The 19,490-nt window shown below is 39.0% G+C and overlaps 1 protein-coding gene across 1 annotated transcript; it reads left to right on the top strand.

Moving 5' to 3' along the window:
- Nucleotides 1–6,741: 6,741 nt before the first annotated feature.
- Nucleotides 6,742–19,284, top strand: tmprss13a (transmembrane serine protease 13a). The gene is made up of 13 exons (XM_080459855.1): nucleotides 6,742–7,023; nucleotides 12,233–12,404; nucleotides 12,508–12,615; nucleotides 13,578–13,748; nucleotides 14,162–14,288; nucleotides 14,674–14,769; nucleotides 14,872–14,915; nucleotides 15,068–15,230; nucleotides 15,402–15,571; nucleotides 16,246–16,344; nucleotides 17,436–17,578; nucleotides 17,672–17,824; nucleotides 17,934–19,284. Exons 1-13 carry the CDS (start codon nucleotides 7,006–7,008, stop codon nucleotides 17,946–17,948), a joined length of 1,479 nt encoding a protein of 492 aa, XP_080315981.1. The 5' UTR covers nucleotides 6,742–7,005; the 3' UTR covers nucleotides 17,949–19,284.
- Nucleotides 19,285–19,490: the final 206 nt, after the last annotated feature.

Below are 19,490 nucleotides of genomic sequence, written 5' to 3'. Positions count from 1 at the left end.
GGAAAATGTAGAAGCAGCTTGTAATAAGTCTCGTTTTCGTGCCCTCCCAGTCAGATGACGAGGTTCCTGTTGTGATGAGATCAGTGACGCGCTTCTAGTTTCAACTCCTTTTTTTTTTGGTCTCCGCTCTCACCTTTCCTTCCCCTTTTTCTTCTTATTTTCTTTTTCCCTCGCTCTACTAGTTGAAATTATACCGCGAAAAGAACTGTTGGGCGCTGTGTGGTTCAGAGACCGAAAAAGGGAAGCTGTCAGGAATTCCCCTTTGACTTGCACACTTGTTACACAGTTGTTTCACAGCTTTCTGAAAACACATCTTTTATATAGCAGTGGAATCTTAACCTAATAAAAACAATTCAAATGAGCACATCTTTTTTAGCTTGCATGTTAATGCCCGTTTCACCACAGTTTATTTGAGCTTTTTCCTGCTGAAATCTGCCTCTGTGCAGCTGCTGTTGTAGTTGACTGCACATCAGAAAAAGCTTTTGCAAAGAGCGGAAATGACACGAATGGAGAAAATACTTTTTATTAGTGGTACACATAGTATCAAAAATTAGTCCATGTATACAGTTACTAGTTACTTCTTGGAAAGGTAGGGTAGGAATGTCTCTCTTAAATATCACATGTTCACAGTGTAACTGCTGCTATGACACATTTGCTGTGTCACACACAGACTGCCTCGGTCAGTCTGATAACTGACTCAGTCTTCAGCTGAAGTTATGTCACTTCGAGCGAAGTGAAATGTGCACACACTGACATTTTGGTCTGTTTGAGTTAATTATCGAGCTACAAGACTGAGGGGTGAGTTTTCATCAGTCAAGCAGAACGTTTTTTTTCTAAGAAGCAGCAACAAAAAAAGTGAGATAAATATCGCCCATGGCCAGTTGACCTGTTTCAATTTGCTTTGAGGTATGATTTCTCATATGGAAATGAGAAACTTGTCGAACTTGAATGATGGAGAGCCATGACTTCATAGAAAACTTATCAGTTAAGATAAAAATCTGCCAGCGCCTTCATGTCTAACCTTATCCACACACCTCCTCTCACCAAAACACTCCACCCCTTCAACCCAACCATTTACCACTTATCGCTTGCTTCGCGTTTAAGAGAATAATCTTTATCACATTTGGTTTACTGTGTTTGAGTGTGTCATCATTCATTCTGAGCTTTAAATACACTTCTATATACTGGTATTTTCTATTTTAATTTGATAATGATTATACTGAAACGTGGCAAATGTTAACCTAGTTGTTCCACAAAACAATAAAGCTTCTCACATTTTTTCATGACCTAGTTTATCACCGAAATACTATGCTTACATCCCTCATATGGTATTCATCCAATTATGGAAAGACTGTCATATTCAAGTTACATCCAATTTGCATTTAACCTTTAATTTGTCTCATAAATTATATAGTAAGCCAGCAAATCTACACGTGACTTTCTCCTAATCAGGCCGCTATGGTTCCACATGAATTAATCCCTCCTCTTCACATTTGACGTATGAGTTATGATATATTCAAAGGCTCTCTCTGCAAACTGAGCCAGGGTTGTTGTAATGTGACCCTTTTTTGTTTCTGCTGAGTAAACCAAAACGGTGGGAATCCTATTTCCTCATGTGTGACCAGGTATTTCAGCAGTTTACTTTGTGGGTTCATGTGGAAGAGAAGAGCTGCGACATTACCATCTAGTGGTGACACTGGTTATATCATCTCAAACGAGCGTTTTCAGGCGCTTTTCATGAGCTGTGTGTATCATTTAGGATCTTAAAACTGGGGAAATATTTGAACCTGAAGGCCAGATACACTAACTTTGACTTTGTGCACCGCAAGTCTAGATTACAGCATTTACTTTTTTTTTTGTAGTCTACATGGTATCAATTTTTCAAACACCACATTTGGTAAAATGCCTCTCGCTATTTTGTGAGTTTAAGGATAAGAGCGATGCTTATAATGCATTTTTGGCAAAAAAAAATCTTTCGCATTTTATGATAATTATTGTCCAGTATAGATGTTTATGTAAAATTCTAAAAAGAGGGGGAAGACGTGGTTAACAAAGGGGCTCGAAAAAGCTTGCAAAAAGAAAAATAGACTTTACTTGGAATTTATAATGCATAGAACAAAAGAAAAGGAAGGTAAGGATAAAAAATATAGAAACCGATTAACGTCTATTATGCGTTGCCAAAAGAAGATGTTTTATGAACAGTTGCTCCAAAAATATAAAAGTAATATCAAGGCTACCTGGAATGTAATTAATGAGGTGATTAAAAATAGTTCAAATATGTATTTTCGAACTTCATTTGTTAAACAGGACAGATCCGTGACTGAGAATATTGAGGACATGGTTAATGAGTTTATAATTACTTTGTTAATGTAGGTCCGGATTTGGCAAAAGAGATTCCTCCTCCAGTTGCAAAGGATGAAAGTTTTGATTTGTTGTTCAATAAATGTAACTCAATGTTTCTTAGAGGAATCTGTGAGAGTGGCATTCTACAAGCTCTCAGAAAATGTAAAAGCAAAAAAATCTACTGATTATTTTGATTTTGATCTGTCACTCTTAAAAGAAGTTATTTTTTGTGTCCTTGAACCATTAACATATATTTGTGACAAATCACTTCTAACAGATATTTTTCCAGAAAAGATGAAAGCAGCCAAAGTCATCCCAATTTATGAAAATGGTGATACGCAATGTGTTTCAAATTATAGACCTGTGTCGTTACTGCCTCAGTTTTCCAGAAAAATGTAAAAATTATTTGTAAATAAACTGGATTAACAGTGATGGAATTTGTAGAAAAAGAGACAACTCTAGATATTAAGATGTATGGAGTTGGTGTGTTTATTGATCTACGTAAAGCGTTTGATACAATTGATCACTCATTACTTCGAAAGAAATGTGAACGTTATGGCATAAGAGGTGTAGGACAGCTTTGGTTAAGAAGTTATTTGAATAATAGGTTTTAATATGTGAGCACTAATCATATTAAATGTTATCCTGAAAGAGTAACGTGGAGTTCCACAAAGTTCAGTACTGGGACCCAAGTTATTTTTACTTTATATTAATGATATTTGCACAGTAAGTGATGCATTACAATTTACAATGTTTGCTGATGACACTAATTTATTTTGTTCTGGAATTGTTGTAAATAACAGAAATAGAATTGAATAAGTTAAATACATGGTTTGCTTTAAATAAGTTACCATTAAATGCAAGTAAAACAAAATGTATGTTGTTTGGTGGAAAATGGGCAGATGCTGAAGTGAAACTGTGTTTAAATAATGTTGAAATTGAAAGGGTTTATGAAACAACATTTTTAGGAGTAATAATAGATGACAAACTTTGTTGGAAGCCTCACATAGAACACGTTAAATGAACATTGTCCAAGTCTATTTCTGTTCTTTACAAAACTAGAGACCTACCGAATAATAAATGTCTGCATTTATAGTACCGTTCACCTGTGCTGCCTTATATGACATATTGTGTGGAAATAAGGGGAAATACATATAAAACTAACTTTGATCCAATAATGAAATTGCAGAAAAGAGCAATATATGAGCTGGATACTGGGATTCCACAAATCAACTTTTCATACGATCATCCACAATAAAATTTCTGGATATTATATATTTATAAACATTCGAAATTATGTCCCGTCTGTTGAATAATAGCATTCCAGATGGTATTAAAAAAATTCTTTTTTTCAAAGAAAGGCCATTTATAGGTTATAGAATGGACTTAATGATGAACTGAAAAGGTGTAATTCTCTGTGTGTTTTCAAAAAGAGTTTAAGATGTAAAATAAATAAAGGTTATGCTGTGAATTATTAATTTGATATATACTTATTATTTGAAAAGTGATTTCTAACTTAAACTGTCCTTTAGTTTTGTATTTGATTATTGATCTTTCTTTGTAATCCTTTGAATCCTTTTTCGGTTGCTGGATGATACATTTTTTTGTAAAAATGTTCTTGTTTGCTGCTTTGTATAAATGCAACTGGAAAAACTAACTAACTAACTCGGAATATAGGTGGGAATTACAAGTGTAATAGGAGAGGCTAGACACCCATTCCATTGGAAAAGTAATATACTATTTGAGGAAGCCACATAATTTCAACGATATAATAAAAACTGAAAAAAACTTGTGATGTTAATGGACAAAAATGATGCATTTTTAGACAAAATATCAAGATCAATCTATAAATCCATGTGACTCAGCAGCCTTCATAATAATTACGACATCTGAAAAAAATACTCTTGAGAAATTTGGGTTTTTTGTGCCTCTCCCTAATAGTGACAGATAATTATTGCTCATGAGCATTAGCAGCAAGGTCTGAAGACTTAAATTGCTATTACTGCCAGCTTAGTAAAATGCTGAGTCACTACTGTGGGCCACTAACAACAGTTGAATTAACTTCCTTATGTATGTAAATCTCGGCCAATGTTTCTGTCTGCTCTTTTGGCTCTTACACTTCTCACAACAAGTTTGGGATATTTTGGGGAAAATTTCAGGGTGAACCTAAAATGCTCCAATAAACTTTACAGGTGAACTTAATGTGACCCGCTCTACAATTTCAAATGCTGATGTCCAACTGTTCAAAGTTTTTGTCATTTTTTAGCACAACTTGCTGTTTCTAACAAGGAGCTTGATAGCAAAATTCACAACAAGTGTTTGATCCATGAATCAACCAAGAAATGTCCTGGTTCAATTCGAATTGGTATTTAAACAGTCCTCCTCATCGTGCTGTTCACATTTCGACATCACGAGACCAAGGCGTCAGCGAATAATTGATTAACAGTACTTTGCCATTGCGAGGCTCCAAACAGGATGTTCTCAGATGGCGGAGTCCACTGAGCTTAGAGTGTCACAGAGTCTCATTAGCAGGTTGAACAGAGACACGGAGAGATAGGGGGGAGTCACAGAAAGACAGTGAAGTGGGCGTCCTTTGACCACATCTCACATTGATGACTGTTTCAATGTGAACAATGCCTCAGCAGAACTGGATGATGACTGCCACTCAGCTCCAGGCACAGTTAAGGAGGTGAGAGGTACAAAGTGTTACGTCAGGCCATTAGAAACCATTTAATGTGGTCTGCAATGCATGCTGGATAACCTGCAAGGGTACCTGGCCACACCAACAGGCAAGAGCATCATTGTTTTTCATGGGCCAGGGAGCATTTACACTGGATTCATATTTAACAGAACGATGTTGGAGTCGTCAAGGACGACGTTATACAACTGTCGCCACCAGACGACTTTGGTGGTGGTGTCCGTCTGGGTAGGTGTGTCTAGTCAATACAGAACTGTCCTACACCTTGTGAAAAGACAACAATGACTTGCCGATACTAACTTAATAACATCATCGTGGACCTGCATGAACAACACAGGCTCAATCTAATCTTCATGAACGACAATACTCCAGCTCCAGAACGCCTGCTGGAGACTGAGGTACTTCAAATAGAGTGACCTGCACCATCCCCAAAACCTAAATCCCGTGGAAAACCTCTGGGATCAGCTAATTCGCCATGTTCTGTACCCAGGACCTCAATGACCTGAGGGCTGCGCATCAAGACGAGTGGGATGCCAGGACTCAGCAGACAAAGAGTCGACTTGCGAACAGCATAATTGATGCTCGAGAACTTGCTATTGAGACATAGACATTTTTTGCTGTTGTCTACCAACCACTGTTGTTGGCTTTTGCTTGTATAAATTGTCTGAGATGAGGAAATCACTATGGCGTGATTCTATTTAATTGCCCTCCCTTCATGGTATAATATTGCTGGAGCCTGAACTTTTTACGTTTTTCATAAATTATACCTGGAAGCCAAATGCTTTTAACTTTCTGTGAGTAGTGTATAGGTTACAATACATAGTATGTTTTCAGTGTGGCTCACTTTATTTACATATTGATCTGATAAAGAGGAAACATGGGGTAAAAGATTGTGGAGGGGATATTCTACAGTAAGCTTCAGCCAGAATCACATCTTGGGCAGTGTGATGTCAGAAAGTGACACTGTGTGTATTTCAGACCAAAAGCTACCACACTGCTCCACATGGACAGTTTGCACCTGAGCAGGTGCTCGGCACGATATCAGCTGAGACACAACAGGGAGAGAAGATGATTGATGGCAAAAGCGACGTAACAGTGTGCACTATGTGAAACCTGATGATAAGAACTTACGCAACGAGAACCCCTCAGCCATGGAACATCATGAGACATGCAGAATGGAGTTAAACATTATGCTGTTTGTCAGCAGAGTGAGTAAAACGTGTTTTAGTCGTGAGTGACAGCAGGAGGGAAAATACCTGAAGAACAGGAAAGGCTGGAGGAGGAACTGCAGGGCATGCTGAAAGCGACTGCATCAGGAAGAGTAAGATATTGGAAGGATGCAAATGAGGTGAAAATGTTTCCGAGAACATCACCGGTGCAGAAAGTGCCATCCTGGTGTATACCCAGTTTGATTTGAATTGCTCGTCTTTTTACCATTCTTTTGTTTAATTTGATCTCCAGTTTTGCCTTTGAGCTCATCTTGGAAAAATAATAACTTTAAAGAGCAGACTCACCATGTGTGAAAAACCTGCAAGTCAGAATTTAGTTGAAAAAATTTACTTTTCCTGCCATAAAAGTTCAGGTGTTACTAGAACGAAAAACTTCAGGGAAATTATCTCTGACTGTCTTTTAAAGCTACAAAACCGGTCTGGCTGGTGGGGGTAAATTATACTGAGGTCACACCCTTTTTTGTAAAGAGAAGAAAGAATGGTGGAGAAAATGATGAAGGTGGGAGGTGTTAAGGAGGGAGTGAGAAAGTAGATCTACCCGTGATTGTTTGGTTGAAGGTTAGTGACAAGCAGTCGTGCAGAAAGAAGAGGAATCGAAGAGAGAGAGGAGAGCGAGGAGAGGTGTTTATTGTGGCCCTACAATGGTCTGAGCACAGCGCCAAGACTGAGTAAACCTGGCTGTGAAAAAAGGCTCCACCCACCTGCCACTCACCTTCAACATTCTTTTTGAGTCCAATGGAAAAAAATGGCACGGTAAGCTCTGACTTTTTACTTCTGTTTTGTAAGAATAAAACAACCACTTCTTGTCAGTGGGTGTCTTTTTGCTCTTCATCTGACTCTTGCTTCACTTCTATCAATACTTAAAGTTCCTCCAGAGACTCACCTGTTACGCAGAGCGATTGCATGTTTTCTATTTGTGCACCTCTCTCTTTGGATTTCAGTTTTTTGTTTGCTGAGATCATCTGCCACGGAGAACATGTAGACTGAGAACAGGTGTTCTTGGTTTTTACTTACCTGGCGTTTCCATGCAGGTTTTCTCATTAATTTCTTCAAGCCTCCACTTTTACACTTTCACACAGATTTTGCTCAAACTCCTGGAATTTTCTTGCAATTCTGATTGTCGGTAGCAGCTCAGCAAAACGGCAACTTCTCTTAAGCAAAAAGGCGTGTTTCAAATTTTGTTACATTTTGTTTTCAAATTACCAGGCAGTATAATAATGGAGCCTATCTTTTGCTATGATTGCTGTAGAGGGGGAAGGTTTCTCAGGCTAAGACCTGATCTTCGAGATGTGATGTCACACATTTTTACAGAAACAATCCAGGAAGTCTTTAGTTAATATGAAAATGATGTTGTTCCACAACTGTTACCATTCTTGTATGCTCCATAACCAAAGCTGATGCCTTTATGTAAAATAAAATCCATCAAAAACCATCAAGAATCTAAAGACAATAGCTTATTGAATCTTTCACAGACTTTCAAGCTCCTTTAAAAAAGTTGGTGAATTTGTGAAATGTAGATAATGCTTAATAAGATGTAAACACGCTTCTAATAAGATTTACATGGAGTATCTGGCTAACCTTTACAATTTTAAGTTAAATTGACGATGGGATATTTAAATGTGTCCATACTGTGAACACAGATCACTGTCTGTTGTGTAGGATGGTACACAAATGCAAAACATGTTTTTTTCCATATCTGTAAGCTAAACATTGTCAGACGCTTCCTGCCAGGCAGACAGGCAGTTTACTCATTTTCTCATCCATGGTTAATGTTTGACTGAAGTGTTGAGGTTTTGTATCTCACATAGGTCTCTACTCTTTAAATTCTTTCAGTAGTTTTGCACAATAATGGTGAAAGGCAATATGATCATGTGCACTCCACTGGGAAATATAACAAACCTACAGCTCCGCCTGTTTCAGCGAGGCCAACTAGCTCAGATGGAATCTACCTTTAGGCCTACTTTGAAACTTGATCAGGAAGCCAAGGAAACAGTCCTATGAAACTCCTTTGTCTGGAAGTCCATCAGCAGTTACCCCAGTGCCGTCGAAACTCGGTCGGTAGGGTGCGTCATCTTCCGTTCCAGACTGACCACTGCCAAAGAATCCTTGAGCAACGCACTTAACCTAAATTGTTCCGAATGCCTTGTGTGGCAACCATCCCAATTTGTGTGCGTGTGAAAGGGTGATTTTGTTTAATGATATAAAGTGCTTCTGGACTACTGAAGGCAAGGCAAGGCAACTCTATTTATAAAGCACCGTTCAGACACAAGGCAATCCACAGTAACTTACAAGGAATATAAGCAGTGAAGAAAGCATTACATAACCTTTCTTTGTGCCTTTTTCCACTCGGGTTTAGAAGATGCCACCATAATTTGGATGCAAACGGGTCACAACACAACAGATGATCCATTGTTAGTTGGCGTTTGAGAAATATTATAAAATTTCTGACTTAATTATTGACAGATTTGTTCATATAACAATTGGACGTAAGTACTAAATTGTTTTGAAAAAGGCAGGAACAGATGATAACACCATAAATGTGAATGTCTAATTTTTTAGTGGCCTGATGAAAATGCCATATTGGTCGCATCACACACACACGAACGTCTTAATAGGCAATTATTATATTTCTGCTTTTTGTCAGTGATATCTACCTGGAAACTAGTTCAACTTTATGTAACCATTTATTTTCTTTTAAGGGGTGGGAACACTTTCTCCTGATGTACTTGATATCGGTCAATGTTCTACTTGGCCTAATTCCACTTTTCATATATTAAAGGCTCTATCAAATTGGAAAAAAAAACAACTTGGTACAAACATGTCTCCTCACAATGCATCAGTTTCTGTAAATACTGAGGTGGCACTGCTGCAAGGTAATCGGGTCACGTGCCAGGTCTTGTGCTGCTCAAACACGTTTAGTCACATTGTGGTCTGCATTCAAAAACCTTCCCAAGTCGCATTTCCCATGTCACAAATCAGCCTGACGCAATGAGTATCAGACATGCAAGACCCTCACAAATGGGAGCACACAATCCTGTGGAGACTTACTGCTAGATAAGGAGATGACATTGCTTCCGCAACTTGTACTCTGTGTACTCTGTGTACTGAGATCAATTCTAGCGTGCTCACAAACTTTAGTTGGATAAAGTGGAATGAAAGATGAATGGAAACTATTGCTTTACTTTGGATATCTTCTCGTCAGCTACATTACAAATGCATGGAATCCTGAAAGCTCATCAGATCTTCAAATCACTTTGGTTTCTTATTCTTGTACCTGCCTTAAGGCTGTTACACACTACAGGATTTTTCAAACCTTCACAGATTTAGACCACACACTTGACGATGACAAAAGACAGATCGCACAAGAGCTCTCGCTTCTTATCCTATAGTGTCTGATGTCCACTATGGCGCTCACTACACATTAAATGATTCTTCAGCAGAGTACCAGGCTCTTCACGCTCAATATATCAAATCTTGCGGAGTCCAACGTGACTTCAGCGTTAACAAACATGGAATGTACATGTGAACAAACATGTTGCCTCAAATCAACCTCGGGCCTATATTATGACTTGAGATTTCCTCTTATCGAAGTAACTTCAGGATTAACTCTGGGTTTTCCGTACTGCGAAGCAGATTCACTTCTTATCGGGATAAATCACTCAGGTACTCCGAATGTCTAAACTACTCCAGAGCAAAGCATAGAAGCACCGTCTCTTGACCAATCAGATCTCTTGGAAAATGACCTGCCTATTTTTAGAATATCCTGATTGGCGCGCCTATTACTAGTACTGCCCACTTTGGATACTCAGCGCTGAGCCTAGAGAGAGATTTTTAAGCAATCTGTTTGACATAATAAAGTAAATCCTTGTCACTGGGGAGTTGAAGGATGTTTTTGTTCTTGTTCTTGACTTGTTCCCAAGTCTGTTTAGCTCCCCGAGGGTTCATCTGTAATAATGATGTTAATAATAATGGTCACGTCTGATATAACTGCAGAAACATGAAATTATGGAGCGCACATCTACACAGCGAGGAATTAATACTCCAACACAAAATGCACTCACGGGGGAAACAGCCTCAAAACCACTTCATGGGAAAAATAAAGTAAAAGAAGAGCAGTGAGGAATAATAAATAAAGTAAAACTGAGTAGTCACAGTGCTGTGCAGATCTGTTTATATTGTCCAATGAATTAATATCATCTTGAAGTCACTCATTAACAAGTCGGGAATTTTCTACCTTTGGCTCTCGCAACAGTGTTGCTTATCATTTGGCTTGGCTTTCATACTGTTGGACAGGACAGGACACGCCGTGCTGCTCATCTACTCTCAGAGCAGGACACATACTACAGGATTCCTAGTTGTTCCTAAATGAACATGTTCGTTATCTACAATTTGTCCTTTCTAGACCTTCCAAGCGGATCGGACTGGACCAAATCACTCTTAAAACACCCCACACCACAGGAAAATCAGATACAATGTTGTTTGCAAACATCCCACAATCGGGCTTTTGCACCTGATTTTTGGGAGGGGGACACTGGGACAAAATTATCCTATAGTGTGTACCAGCCTTAAGTGGCAAGGCACAGAGATTACTGCCATTAAATATTTTTATTCTTGTGCGTGCCTTAGAGGAGAAGCGCAAAGATTACTATCCTAGGCGGCCATTTAATTAAATTCTTCTTTTGACGTTTTTGGTGCATAACTCGTCCCGCACGGAGGAGATGAAATGTTGATGTTGGCAGTAAAAGACAAGGAAACAAAATTACAGAGGGAATTTTGTAGTTTCATCTTGCTCCTCATTCAGCATGAATGTAGGTGTATTGTGAGTTCATCCTGCACCCTTTACAGAAACAGGTTAACAATTGTCAGAGCAGTCAGTCGCTCTGTTTACCTACCTTAAATAGCTGACATTGTTGGCTTGCAAACCAGCCCTTACCTCTGAGAGGAAGCCTTTCTTTAGCGTTTTTTTTTTTACATTAAGAACGGTGGAAGAATCGAAGTATTTCCTGATCTCATGTATGTTGCAAAAAACAAACATAATGTCTTTAAACATGTCTTTTTGCCGTAGCTTTGGACATTAACCAGCCAGACGTATCAAAAACTAAATTTCCACTCTTCTTTAATAATGTTTGGGGCAGTTAAGAGTAAAGAAATGGCAACATGCTGAATAATCTTTAAAATTGTGCAAGATCAGGTGAACAGTTGTCGATAAACACCAGTGACAGTTTTTTTCCAGAAACAGTGCGTCACTAACTTTTAGTCTAATTGCCTTCTCCAACAAAAGTTGGGCGACCAAAGGAGTTTAAAGGAGATCAGTGTCTGTTGCCATGGAGACACTCTCTGCTCAGTGTTTCACACAGTGATGTAGCTACCTAGTTAGCATCGATATGAGCTAACGGCTATCATGCTAGCGTTGCTAACTCGGTTCTGCAAACAAATGGGGTGTTGACGAAGGTATGCAGCTTACCAAGTGCCCGTTCTAGTTTATGATGAGTCATTCCCAGTGAGCTCATGTTTTTAGTTTTGGCCGAGAATAAAAGTATGCATCCATCAAAATTCTTTTTTTATTTTTTTGTTCAGGTTCTATACCACATTTGACCCTGTGAGCTGATGATAAAGTATCAGTTTAAACAAATCCAAATATTTATAGATTCATGGCCTTTTGTCTGAAAAAGACAGAGAAGATATCACATACCCTGAAAAATGAGGAAATGAACTGTTTAACCTGAACGGTTTCCGAGACACATAACTTGCTTTTGTCTGGACATAGTTGTTGCCTGAAGATAAACTTGAAACAGTATTGGACAACTTTTGGTGAATAAACATCTATGCGCAACAAACTATATATCTACTGACTAACTGAAAAGATTCCACATGTCTGCATTGTGTTATGTTTTAGATCATAAATACACAATAATGGACATTGCATTGTGTGGTACCTGTGAATGTTGTCTTTCTCTCCTAGAACACCCCCCCTCCTCCTTACTCCTCTGTGGATTTCACGGTCCAACCATCCTCCAAGTCTTATGAAGATGTGTATGGCTTGCCACTGGACCTGACACCTCATTCCTACCCACATTACATCCCTCAGTATTCACCGCCTGTGGCCGTCCCCAAAGTTGCACAGCCCAATGCATGTCAGTGATAAACACATCTGATGTATGTATTTGTGAAAATGAACAGCTATGAGGAATATTTATACAGATATGTGTGTATGTTTTCATTCTGTTTGCTGTTTAGCTCCCAGAAAGAAAAAAGGATGCTGTGGGAATAATGCACAGTGTTATGGTGGGTCGGGGTCAGCTTTAATCCTGATTGGCTTGCTTGCACTGGCTATCTGGCTTGGAGGTATGTTTTGTTTTCCCCTACAAATATCTTGGCATGTTATTGAATGTGAATTTGCTGTCCTTGTTTATTCAGGCTGGTTGTGACTACAAGCAGTGTATACAGAACAGTCACTCCAGTATCTTTCGTTCCCTTTTGGTTTTGGAAACAGTGGGATTTGTTTTTGATTTGGGTTTGTTTCAGTTAAATTTGTAAAGAAAGCTGTTTGGTAAGTCATATCAAAATCTTAGTTTATGTATGAAATGATCACTATTTCTTGAGGAAGAAAAGACCTCCTTGGGAAAAGAGAGCAATAATTGCAATGTTGGACTTCATTACATATCCAACCTCTGGTATTTCAATCCATCCCTCTTCTTTACCACCCAATTAAGAGTCGCGAGGAGTTGGAGCCACTCCCCGTTGACTATGGGTGAAGGCAGAATACACCCTGGGCAAACACAGCGAGGCAGACAACCACACACAGATAAATTCCATTTGTGGGCAATTAAAGTCACGAATTAACCTCAAGTGCAAGCTTTTGGGCTGTGTGATGAAACCTGATTATACCTAAAACCCTCCTATCCTAAACTGGATTTGTTCTTGTTCTGAAGCAAGAGTGCTAACCACCATGCAATCTTCTTTTATGGATTTTAAACTCATTTAATTGCGTGGCCATTCACAGACTCACATGCCTGATAAGGCATAGTTCACATGACAGTTTAGTGTACAAAAATGAATGGTAGTTGGTAAGACGGTCCATCAGGGCTACCATAGCCAAAGACTGGGTGAAATGCAAAACTTCAGACAAGCCAAGGTAAAAACTGATGAATAGTTTGACAGTCTTCTATTGTAAACCATGTAAATCTTCTAAACCTTTGTCTTTATCAGTCATCCTATGCATTTTTCATATTTTGTATATTGTGCTTTTTCGTGATTGCCATTGTATTGCTTCCTATGCTTTAATATCTACTTCACCCCACCCACAGTTCGCTATGGCACTAGGCTGGCAACAGCATCCATCCTGTACTTCAATAATGACGATGATAACAACTCAGGCTCTTTCTTAAACTTCGACAACTTTGACAACTGCCCCAACACCACGGTTCAGTGCGATGCGAGAAGAGATTGTGACATTGGCACCGATGAAACAAATTGTGGTGAGTAGCCCCAAACAAAAACAAGAATCAAACCAAATTGAGAGAGTGCAAGATAGGAAAAAAATTCGACAGCCTAAAAGATGTCCCTCCAAAATATGTACAGAATAATGACTCAAAAAATATATATAAATATATATATATATATATATATATGTGTGTAGGTATACACCAGGAGGTCATTGAGTAAAGCAGTACAGGAGAAGACTAGATCGTTATACACTAGTGAATTGTATTTGGAGGACTTACAGTAATACTAGCACTTTGACTTCACAGCGAGAACACCCGTAAGTCTGCATGTTATCCCTTGGGATGCATTCATGTTTCTCACAATTTTCCAGCTTCATCCCACAGCCCAAAGAGAGTTGCCGTCTTAACTGTGATGTTTCTTTCCTCTCCTTCCATGTCTCTGCCAGTGCGATTTGGGAGAGACAACAGCCTGCAGGTGAGGACAGCGAAAGATGGCCGCTTCCTGCCAGTGTGCTATGACAGCTGGGATCAGAACATGGCCAACCGGCTCTGTGAAGGCTTAGGATTCAGAAAGTAAGGACTCACCACAACTCACCCTCTTTGATGGGTGAAGTGTGCCCTACTTCACTAAAGTTGAAACGTTAAAAAGCCGCCTACACTGGGATTGTTTCATTACACTATATACTACCATCTTTCCTAATCCTTCAGTCTTCTAGCTCAGGGATTCAGCCTGTTATTCTGCAGGTTCCACTTTCAATGTCAGCAGGCAAACATCTAATTTCTCCTCACCTGCTGCTTTGTGTTTAGCTTTGAATCGATCCTCCACAGGGGTGACTGTAGTATTTTAGAAGCAGAATGGGTTTTCAAACCCAATCAGACATTGATTTGGCAAATTGTTGTCTGTATGTGAAAGTTTTTTCCTTTCCACCTTCCTGAACTGATGTCTCTTCATCCCTAGGTCTTATAATACTAAAGCAATTAAGACACAGAACTCCACTGGTTTAACCCTGGTCGACAGATCAGAGGCTCCTATCCAGGGTCTTGTAAACGTGAGGTATGTATCTCGTCATGTGAAGTCTTTTGTTTAACATTGATGTTAGTTTCTTGTGTGTACTTGTGTCATCGAACCTGCTTTTCCCATTTTGTTATCATGCAGCTCATCCTGTCCAAACCAGCAGACTGTCTCCCTGCAGTGTGTGGGTAAGGAGCTTCCATCTGTTCCCTCTGATATGTGTTGTATACAAGCTTGATCCCTCCCTGACTGTCTGTGTCCACTTCAAACCACCACAGTAACAATATCGCTTACAATTACTGCTACTGCATTTTAATGAGCATGCGTCTGCCATTTTCAGACTGTGGTAAACAGCAGTCGGCGTCTCGGATCATTGGCGGCACCATAGCTAAATCTGGTCAGTGGCCTTGGCAGGTGACCCTCCACTACAGCGAATCCCACGTCTGCGGCGGAGTCCTGATCGCTCCTGATTTTGTGGCGACCGCTGCTCACTGTTTCCCAAGGTAAGGGACTCAGGAAGTGACCCTGCAGTTATTCCTATCCTTGATGATTCTTGCTGTTATGTTGTGTACATAGTTTTAGAGTGCATATTATTAAACAAAAAATATGACCATATGTCGATGACAGCATAATAACGCAATGGTTTTAATTGGTCATTATCTGTGTTGTTAAAGGCAAATGTCCAATACTCGGAATTGGAAAGTCTATGGTGGAGTGGTGTCTCTGGACAATCTGCCTGAGCCCTTCCTGGTGGAGAAGATTATAGTCAACAAGCTCTATAACAGCTCGACTAATGACCAAGATATTGCCATCATCAAACTTGCATCTCAAGTCACTTTTAATGGTTGGTTGCATTTTCATTTAATTAAAACAATATTGATATTTGCATGGTTTTTATGTCTGAGGCAGTGTGAGGAATTTGACTCTTGTGGACACAAGCCCAACATCAAGTTCAAGAAGAAAACCTTTCTGCAGCATAGTCAAAGTCAAGAAGATGTTGAAAGACGAACGCCTCTTTGTTCAAGGTATAGAGAGATAGTCTTGCATAATGCAACAAAAGCTCGTAATGCTAAAAGTAAGTATCTTTGCAAAAGGAGTAAGTAGTGTAGGATGAACACAGAGGTTGGATGAACTAGAAGGCAGGACATCAGCTGTCCGACCCAGATACAGTTTCAAGAAATCTATAATAAGCCGCAGCTTCACTAAGTTGTCACACTATAACAACAAACAGTATTTGACATTGTTAGACTCAACTGGTACAGTAGTTTACCATCTGGTCCACATTCTTGATATGCTTCATACTTAAGGATTAGAGCAGAATTCCCTCATTGTTGAGTCTTGGCTTTTGAAAGTGTGCAGAAGTCACACTGATACTGATAAGCCGAACACAATGGTTCTGCTTCCGCCTCACACTGCGTGTTTGTCTATATAGTTTCATCTTTTAGAACACGCACATCTGTTGATGTGTTTGCACAAGGTACATAAATGCTTTTTTTGTTTTTGTTTTGTTTAATTCAGAAAAAGTTCAGCCAGCTTGCCTGCCCGCGACTGGACAAATCTTTCCTCCTGGAATGAAATGCTGGACCTCAGGATTTGGTACTACTGAATCAGGGTCTGGTAAGCTGGAATGTGGTGCCACAGAGTACACTGGAAATGTAACACATGGCTTAGTTTCAGTCCTGGTTTTTTATTTCTATTATTATAAACCACAATGTCGTGTGATTTATACACATGGACCTTTGCTGCTTAAAAGTTGATGTTGAAGTTATTTTCATTGTTGTTCATAGCAGTTCTATATGTCTTGTCTTGACTAGAATAAAAAGAAAAGATTCAGAGCTACTTAAAAAACAGCCGTACTCAGGAAGCATACTGTAAAATCATGTCAGATAAATGTATACATTACTCCTTGCAACCAAAAACAGACAGTGTATCTAGTAATTCAGATTTGTGGTACTTTCATGTGAACACATCATGTTTCACAACTAAATGTTAAAGCTTTTTCTGTGAACATTTCATTGAGTTTCTTAAAAGGTTTTTACAATGCCACATAAATCTTGGCCTTCCTGTGAGATCACTTTGTTGTATTGGGTACATATAAACAAAGCTAATTCCAAGTAAAAGAAAAATTAAACTGTATAGCACCACAAAATCCATAAATAAATATGAGTAACAGGTTTGCCCCACAAATTGTCTTTACAACATCAAATGGAAGGATTAAATGTGAACACAAGTCATGGTAAGGCAACTTTATCTGTATTGCACATTTCAGCAATTCATTGAGCATTAACTCAGAGAAAAAGGGTAGCTCAGTTACTAACTGAAAAGAAGACACTAATCAGGGATTTATTCATAAGCACAGGCACACTCTGAATGACGCTGTTATGTGTCAAGGAGAGAATAGTGGCTGCTGTCTGTGTGGACATTACATACACTGTAAGGGATTCTTGTAAAGCTCTGTGGAATACCCAGTAGGTGCAGAATAGAAGCTATCAAATGGCACAGGACATAAGAGCACATGTTGATCTACCTGGAATTAGATCAATTTGGGAAAAGGGACTAGGTGAAATGCTCGTAGAATAGTTATTGTGTTTGTTATTGTGCAACTTGAAATTACAGTTAGTGCATATTTATTTTCTTTGTTGAGGTTTATGACATTCTTATTTGATGAAGTCTTATTGGGATAATTTATTGACTAACTCTTATTTCAGGCATTGCTTCAAGGGATCTGATGGAAGTGAATGTGGACATCATTGACACACGAGTGTGCAACAGTCGCAACGTGTACAGAGGTGCCGTGACAAACCACATGCTTTGTGCTGGAACGTTGGAGGGAGGCAAAGACTCCTGTCAGGTGAACAGACAGCTCAACACAGGGTTTTACTGACTATTTCTAAGACATGTTTCGAACCCTAGCGATAACGACAGACACTCTTTATTGTCTTAGGGTGACAGCGGTGGACCTCTGGTGTGTCCGGGAGAGGAGCGCTGGTATCTGGTGGGAATCACCAGCTGGGGATCAGGCTGTGGTTTGAGGAACAAGCCTGGCGTTTACACCAAAGTCAGCAGTGTTCTGCCCTGGATTTATAGCACAATGCAGGTATGAAGCGGTGAAGCAGAACAGTAAAAAGCGAGAGAGGATGTCTGGCATTATTCTGTCGAGTCTGACGATGTTTTCACAATGTTAACTCCTCCTGTGCTTCTTGTAGCAAGAGCGGCCATGATGCCTCCTCGTCTCCTGCTCGAAGTTTCCACAGCGAAGTCTGCACTTTGAACTCATGTTGGAGAGATGAAGGAATTTACACACAAAAGAATGCATTGATGAAGACAGAGATATCTGACCAGTCGCATGACAAATGGGAGAAAATGAACACAGGATGTTTGTTTTGCATCATATACATACATTCACCTCCTGTCAAGTGTACGAGTTACACTTTATTCTACCAAAGTCAATTAGCAATGCAACTTACACAATGCACTGACTTCCGTCTTGCATTCTTATATTATAACGCAAATACAGAATACTCAAGTTTACTTTCATATTCAAACTTTTTAAAGCTGACTTACCTTTTATTATACATGTTCTGTGCCAACTATACTGTGATTTACTTTACTGGTTAGAAAATTATATTTGTGGTGATTAGTGTTGAGAGATGTGTTTTACTTTTCCTTCGGTACACATCCTAAGCTTTTCAATGTTGATCATTGTGTAACAGGAATAAGAAGAAGACACTTTATGTATACTTTATGAAGGAATAAATCAGTTTGACGCCCCACTCCTTTACTGAGCTGGGACTCTGTGCACCTGAACCCTTATATCATGGTCAACCTTTATGACCCAGGGAACCATTTTCTTCCTTTATCAATAAAGTCAATGGATTGAACTTTTATAGAGCCGCAAAACATATTCAAACCCCATTCATGAATCTCATGGATTTAGCTATATAAGCTGTAGTTTATGTTGCATTTACGAAATTAAGGGACTACACTATGAACTGCTAACATTTGCACAATTGTTCACACAAGCCAAAACAACGAAATGAATAAAAATGCACAGGCATGTAGAAGCCTACTTTAAAAAAAAAAAAAAAGTGACTTTTTAAAAACCCAGAATATATACAGGCCTTTTTAAGTATTTCAGACATAAGTGAAAAAAACCAAATTATTAGTATATTAGTAAATAATGTGCATCCCAATAAAAAAAACAGGTAGTAAGAATAATCCTTTTTATATTTTCTTAATGTTTCTCATTTATTGCATTTGATTGCAAGAGGTCTCTGAAGGTTTTATTGCACAAAAATACATAAAAATAGACGTTTTATGGCTACTTCTGGATACAGAGAGCATTTACACAGGGGCTGAAGGACCAGAGGTTGAAGACTCTGTCTTTTATACCTTTATACTTACACTGTGATTTTTTTTTTTGTCTCCAGTAATTACTCCCTTTGCATTATATGCCATTGTATGTATGTGTTACGTGTATATGGATTGGGATGGTTTTTCCTTGGGATCGCTGAGTATGTAAAAAAAAAAATATGAACATAAATCCTCCTTGATGAATCAGTGAGCTTGTCTTACTTTAATTGAGCAGCAGAGCCGTTAGCTATAGCATCAGTCAAAGCTGTTGTCTTGGTGGTCACCGTTTTACTAAACTCCTGTTTACTGTTGGCCAGCACTCTTGCCCTCACCTGACCAGTTCACGTGTGTGTGGGTTTACTTCAGGTGCTCCGATTTCCAAGGTAAAAACCATACAGGACGCTCTGCCA

Source organism: Lipophrys pholis (genome assembly GCF_963383615.2).
Source record: "Lipophrys pholis genome assembly, chromosome: 3".
Classification (NCBI taxonomy): domain Eukaryota; kingdom Metazoa; phylum Chordata; class Actinopteri; order Blenniiformes; family Blenniidae; genus Lipophrys; species Lipophrys pholis.
This window is presented reverse-complemented; position numbering and strand designations above follow the sequence as displayed.

Coding starts and splice junctions, on each gene's coding strand:
- tmprss13a (XM_080459855.1), top strand. Junction 12,405..12,507: donor AGTTGCACAGCCCAATGCAT/GTCAGTGATAAA, acceptor TTTGCTGTTTAG/CTCCCAGAAAGAAAAAAGGA. Junction 15,572..16,245: donor ATCTCAAGTCACTTTTAATG/GTTGGTTGCATT, acceptor TGTTTAATTCAG/AAAAAGTTCAGCCAGCTTGC.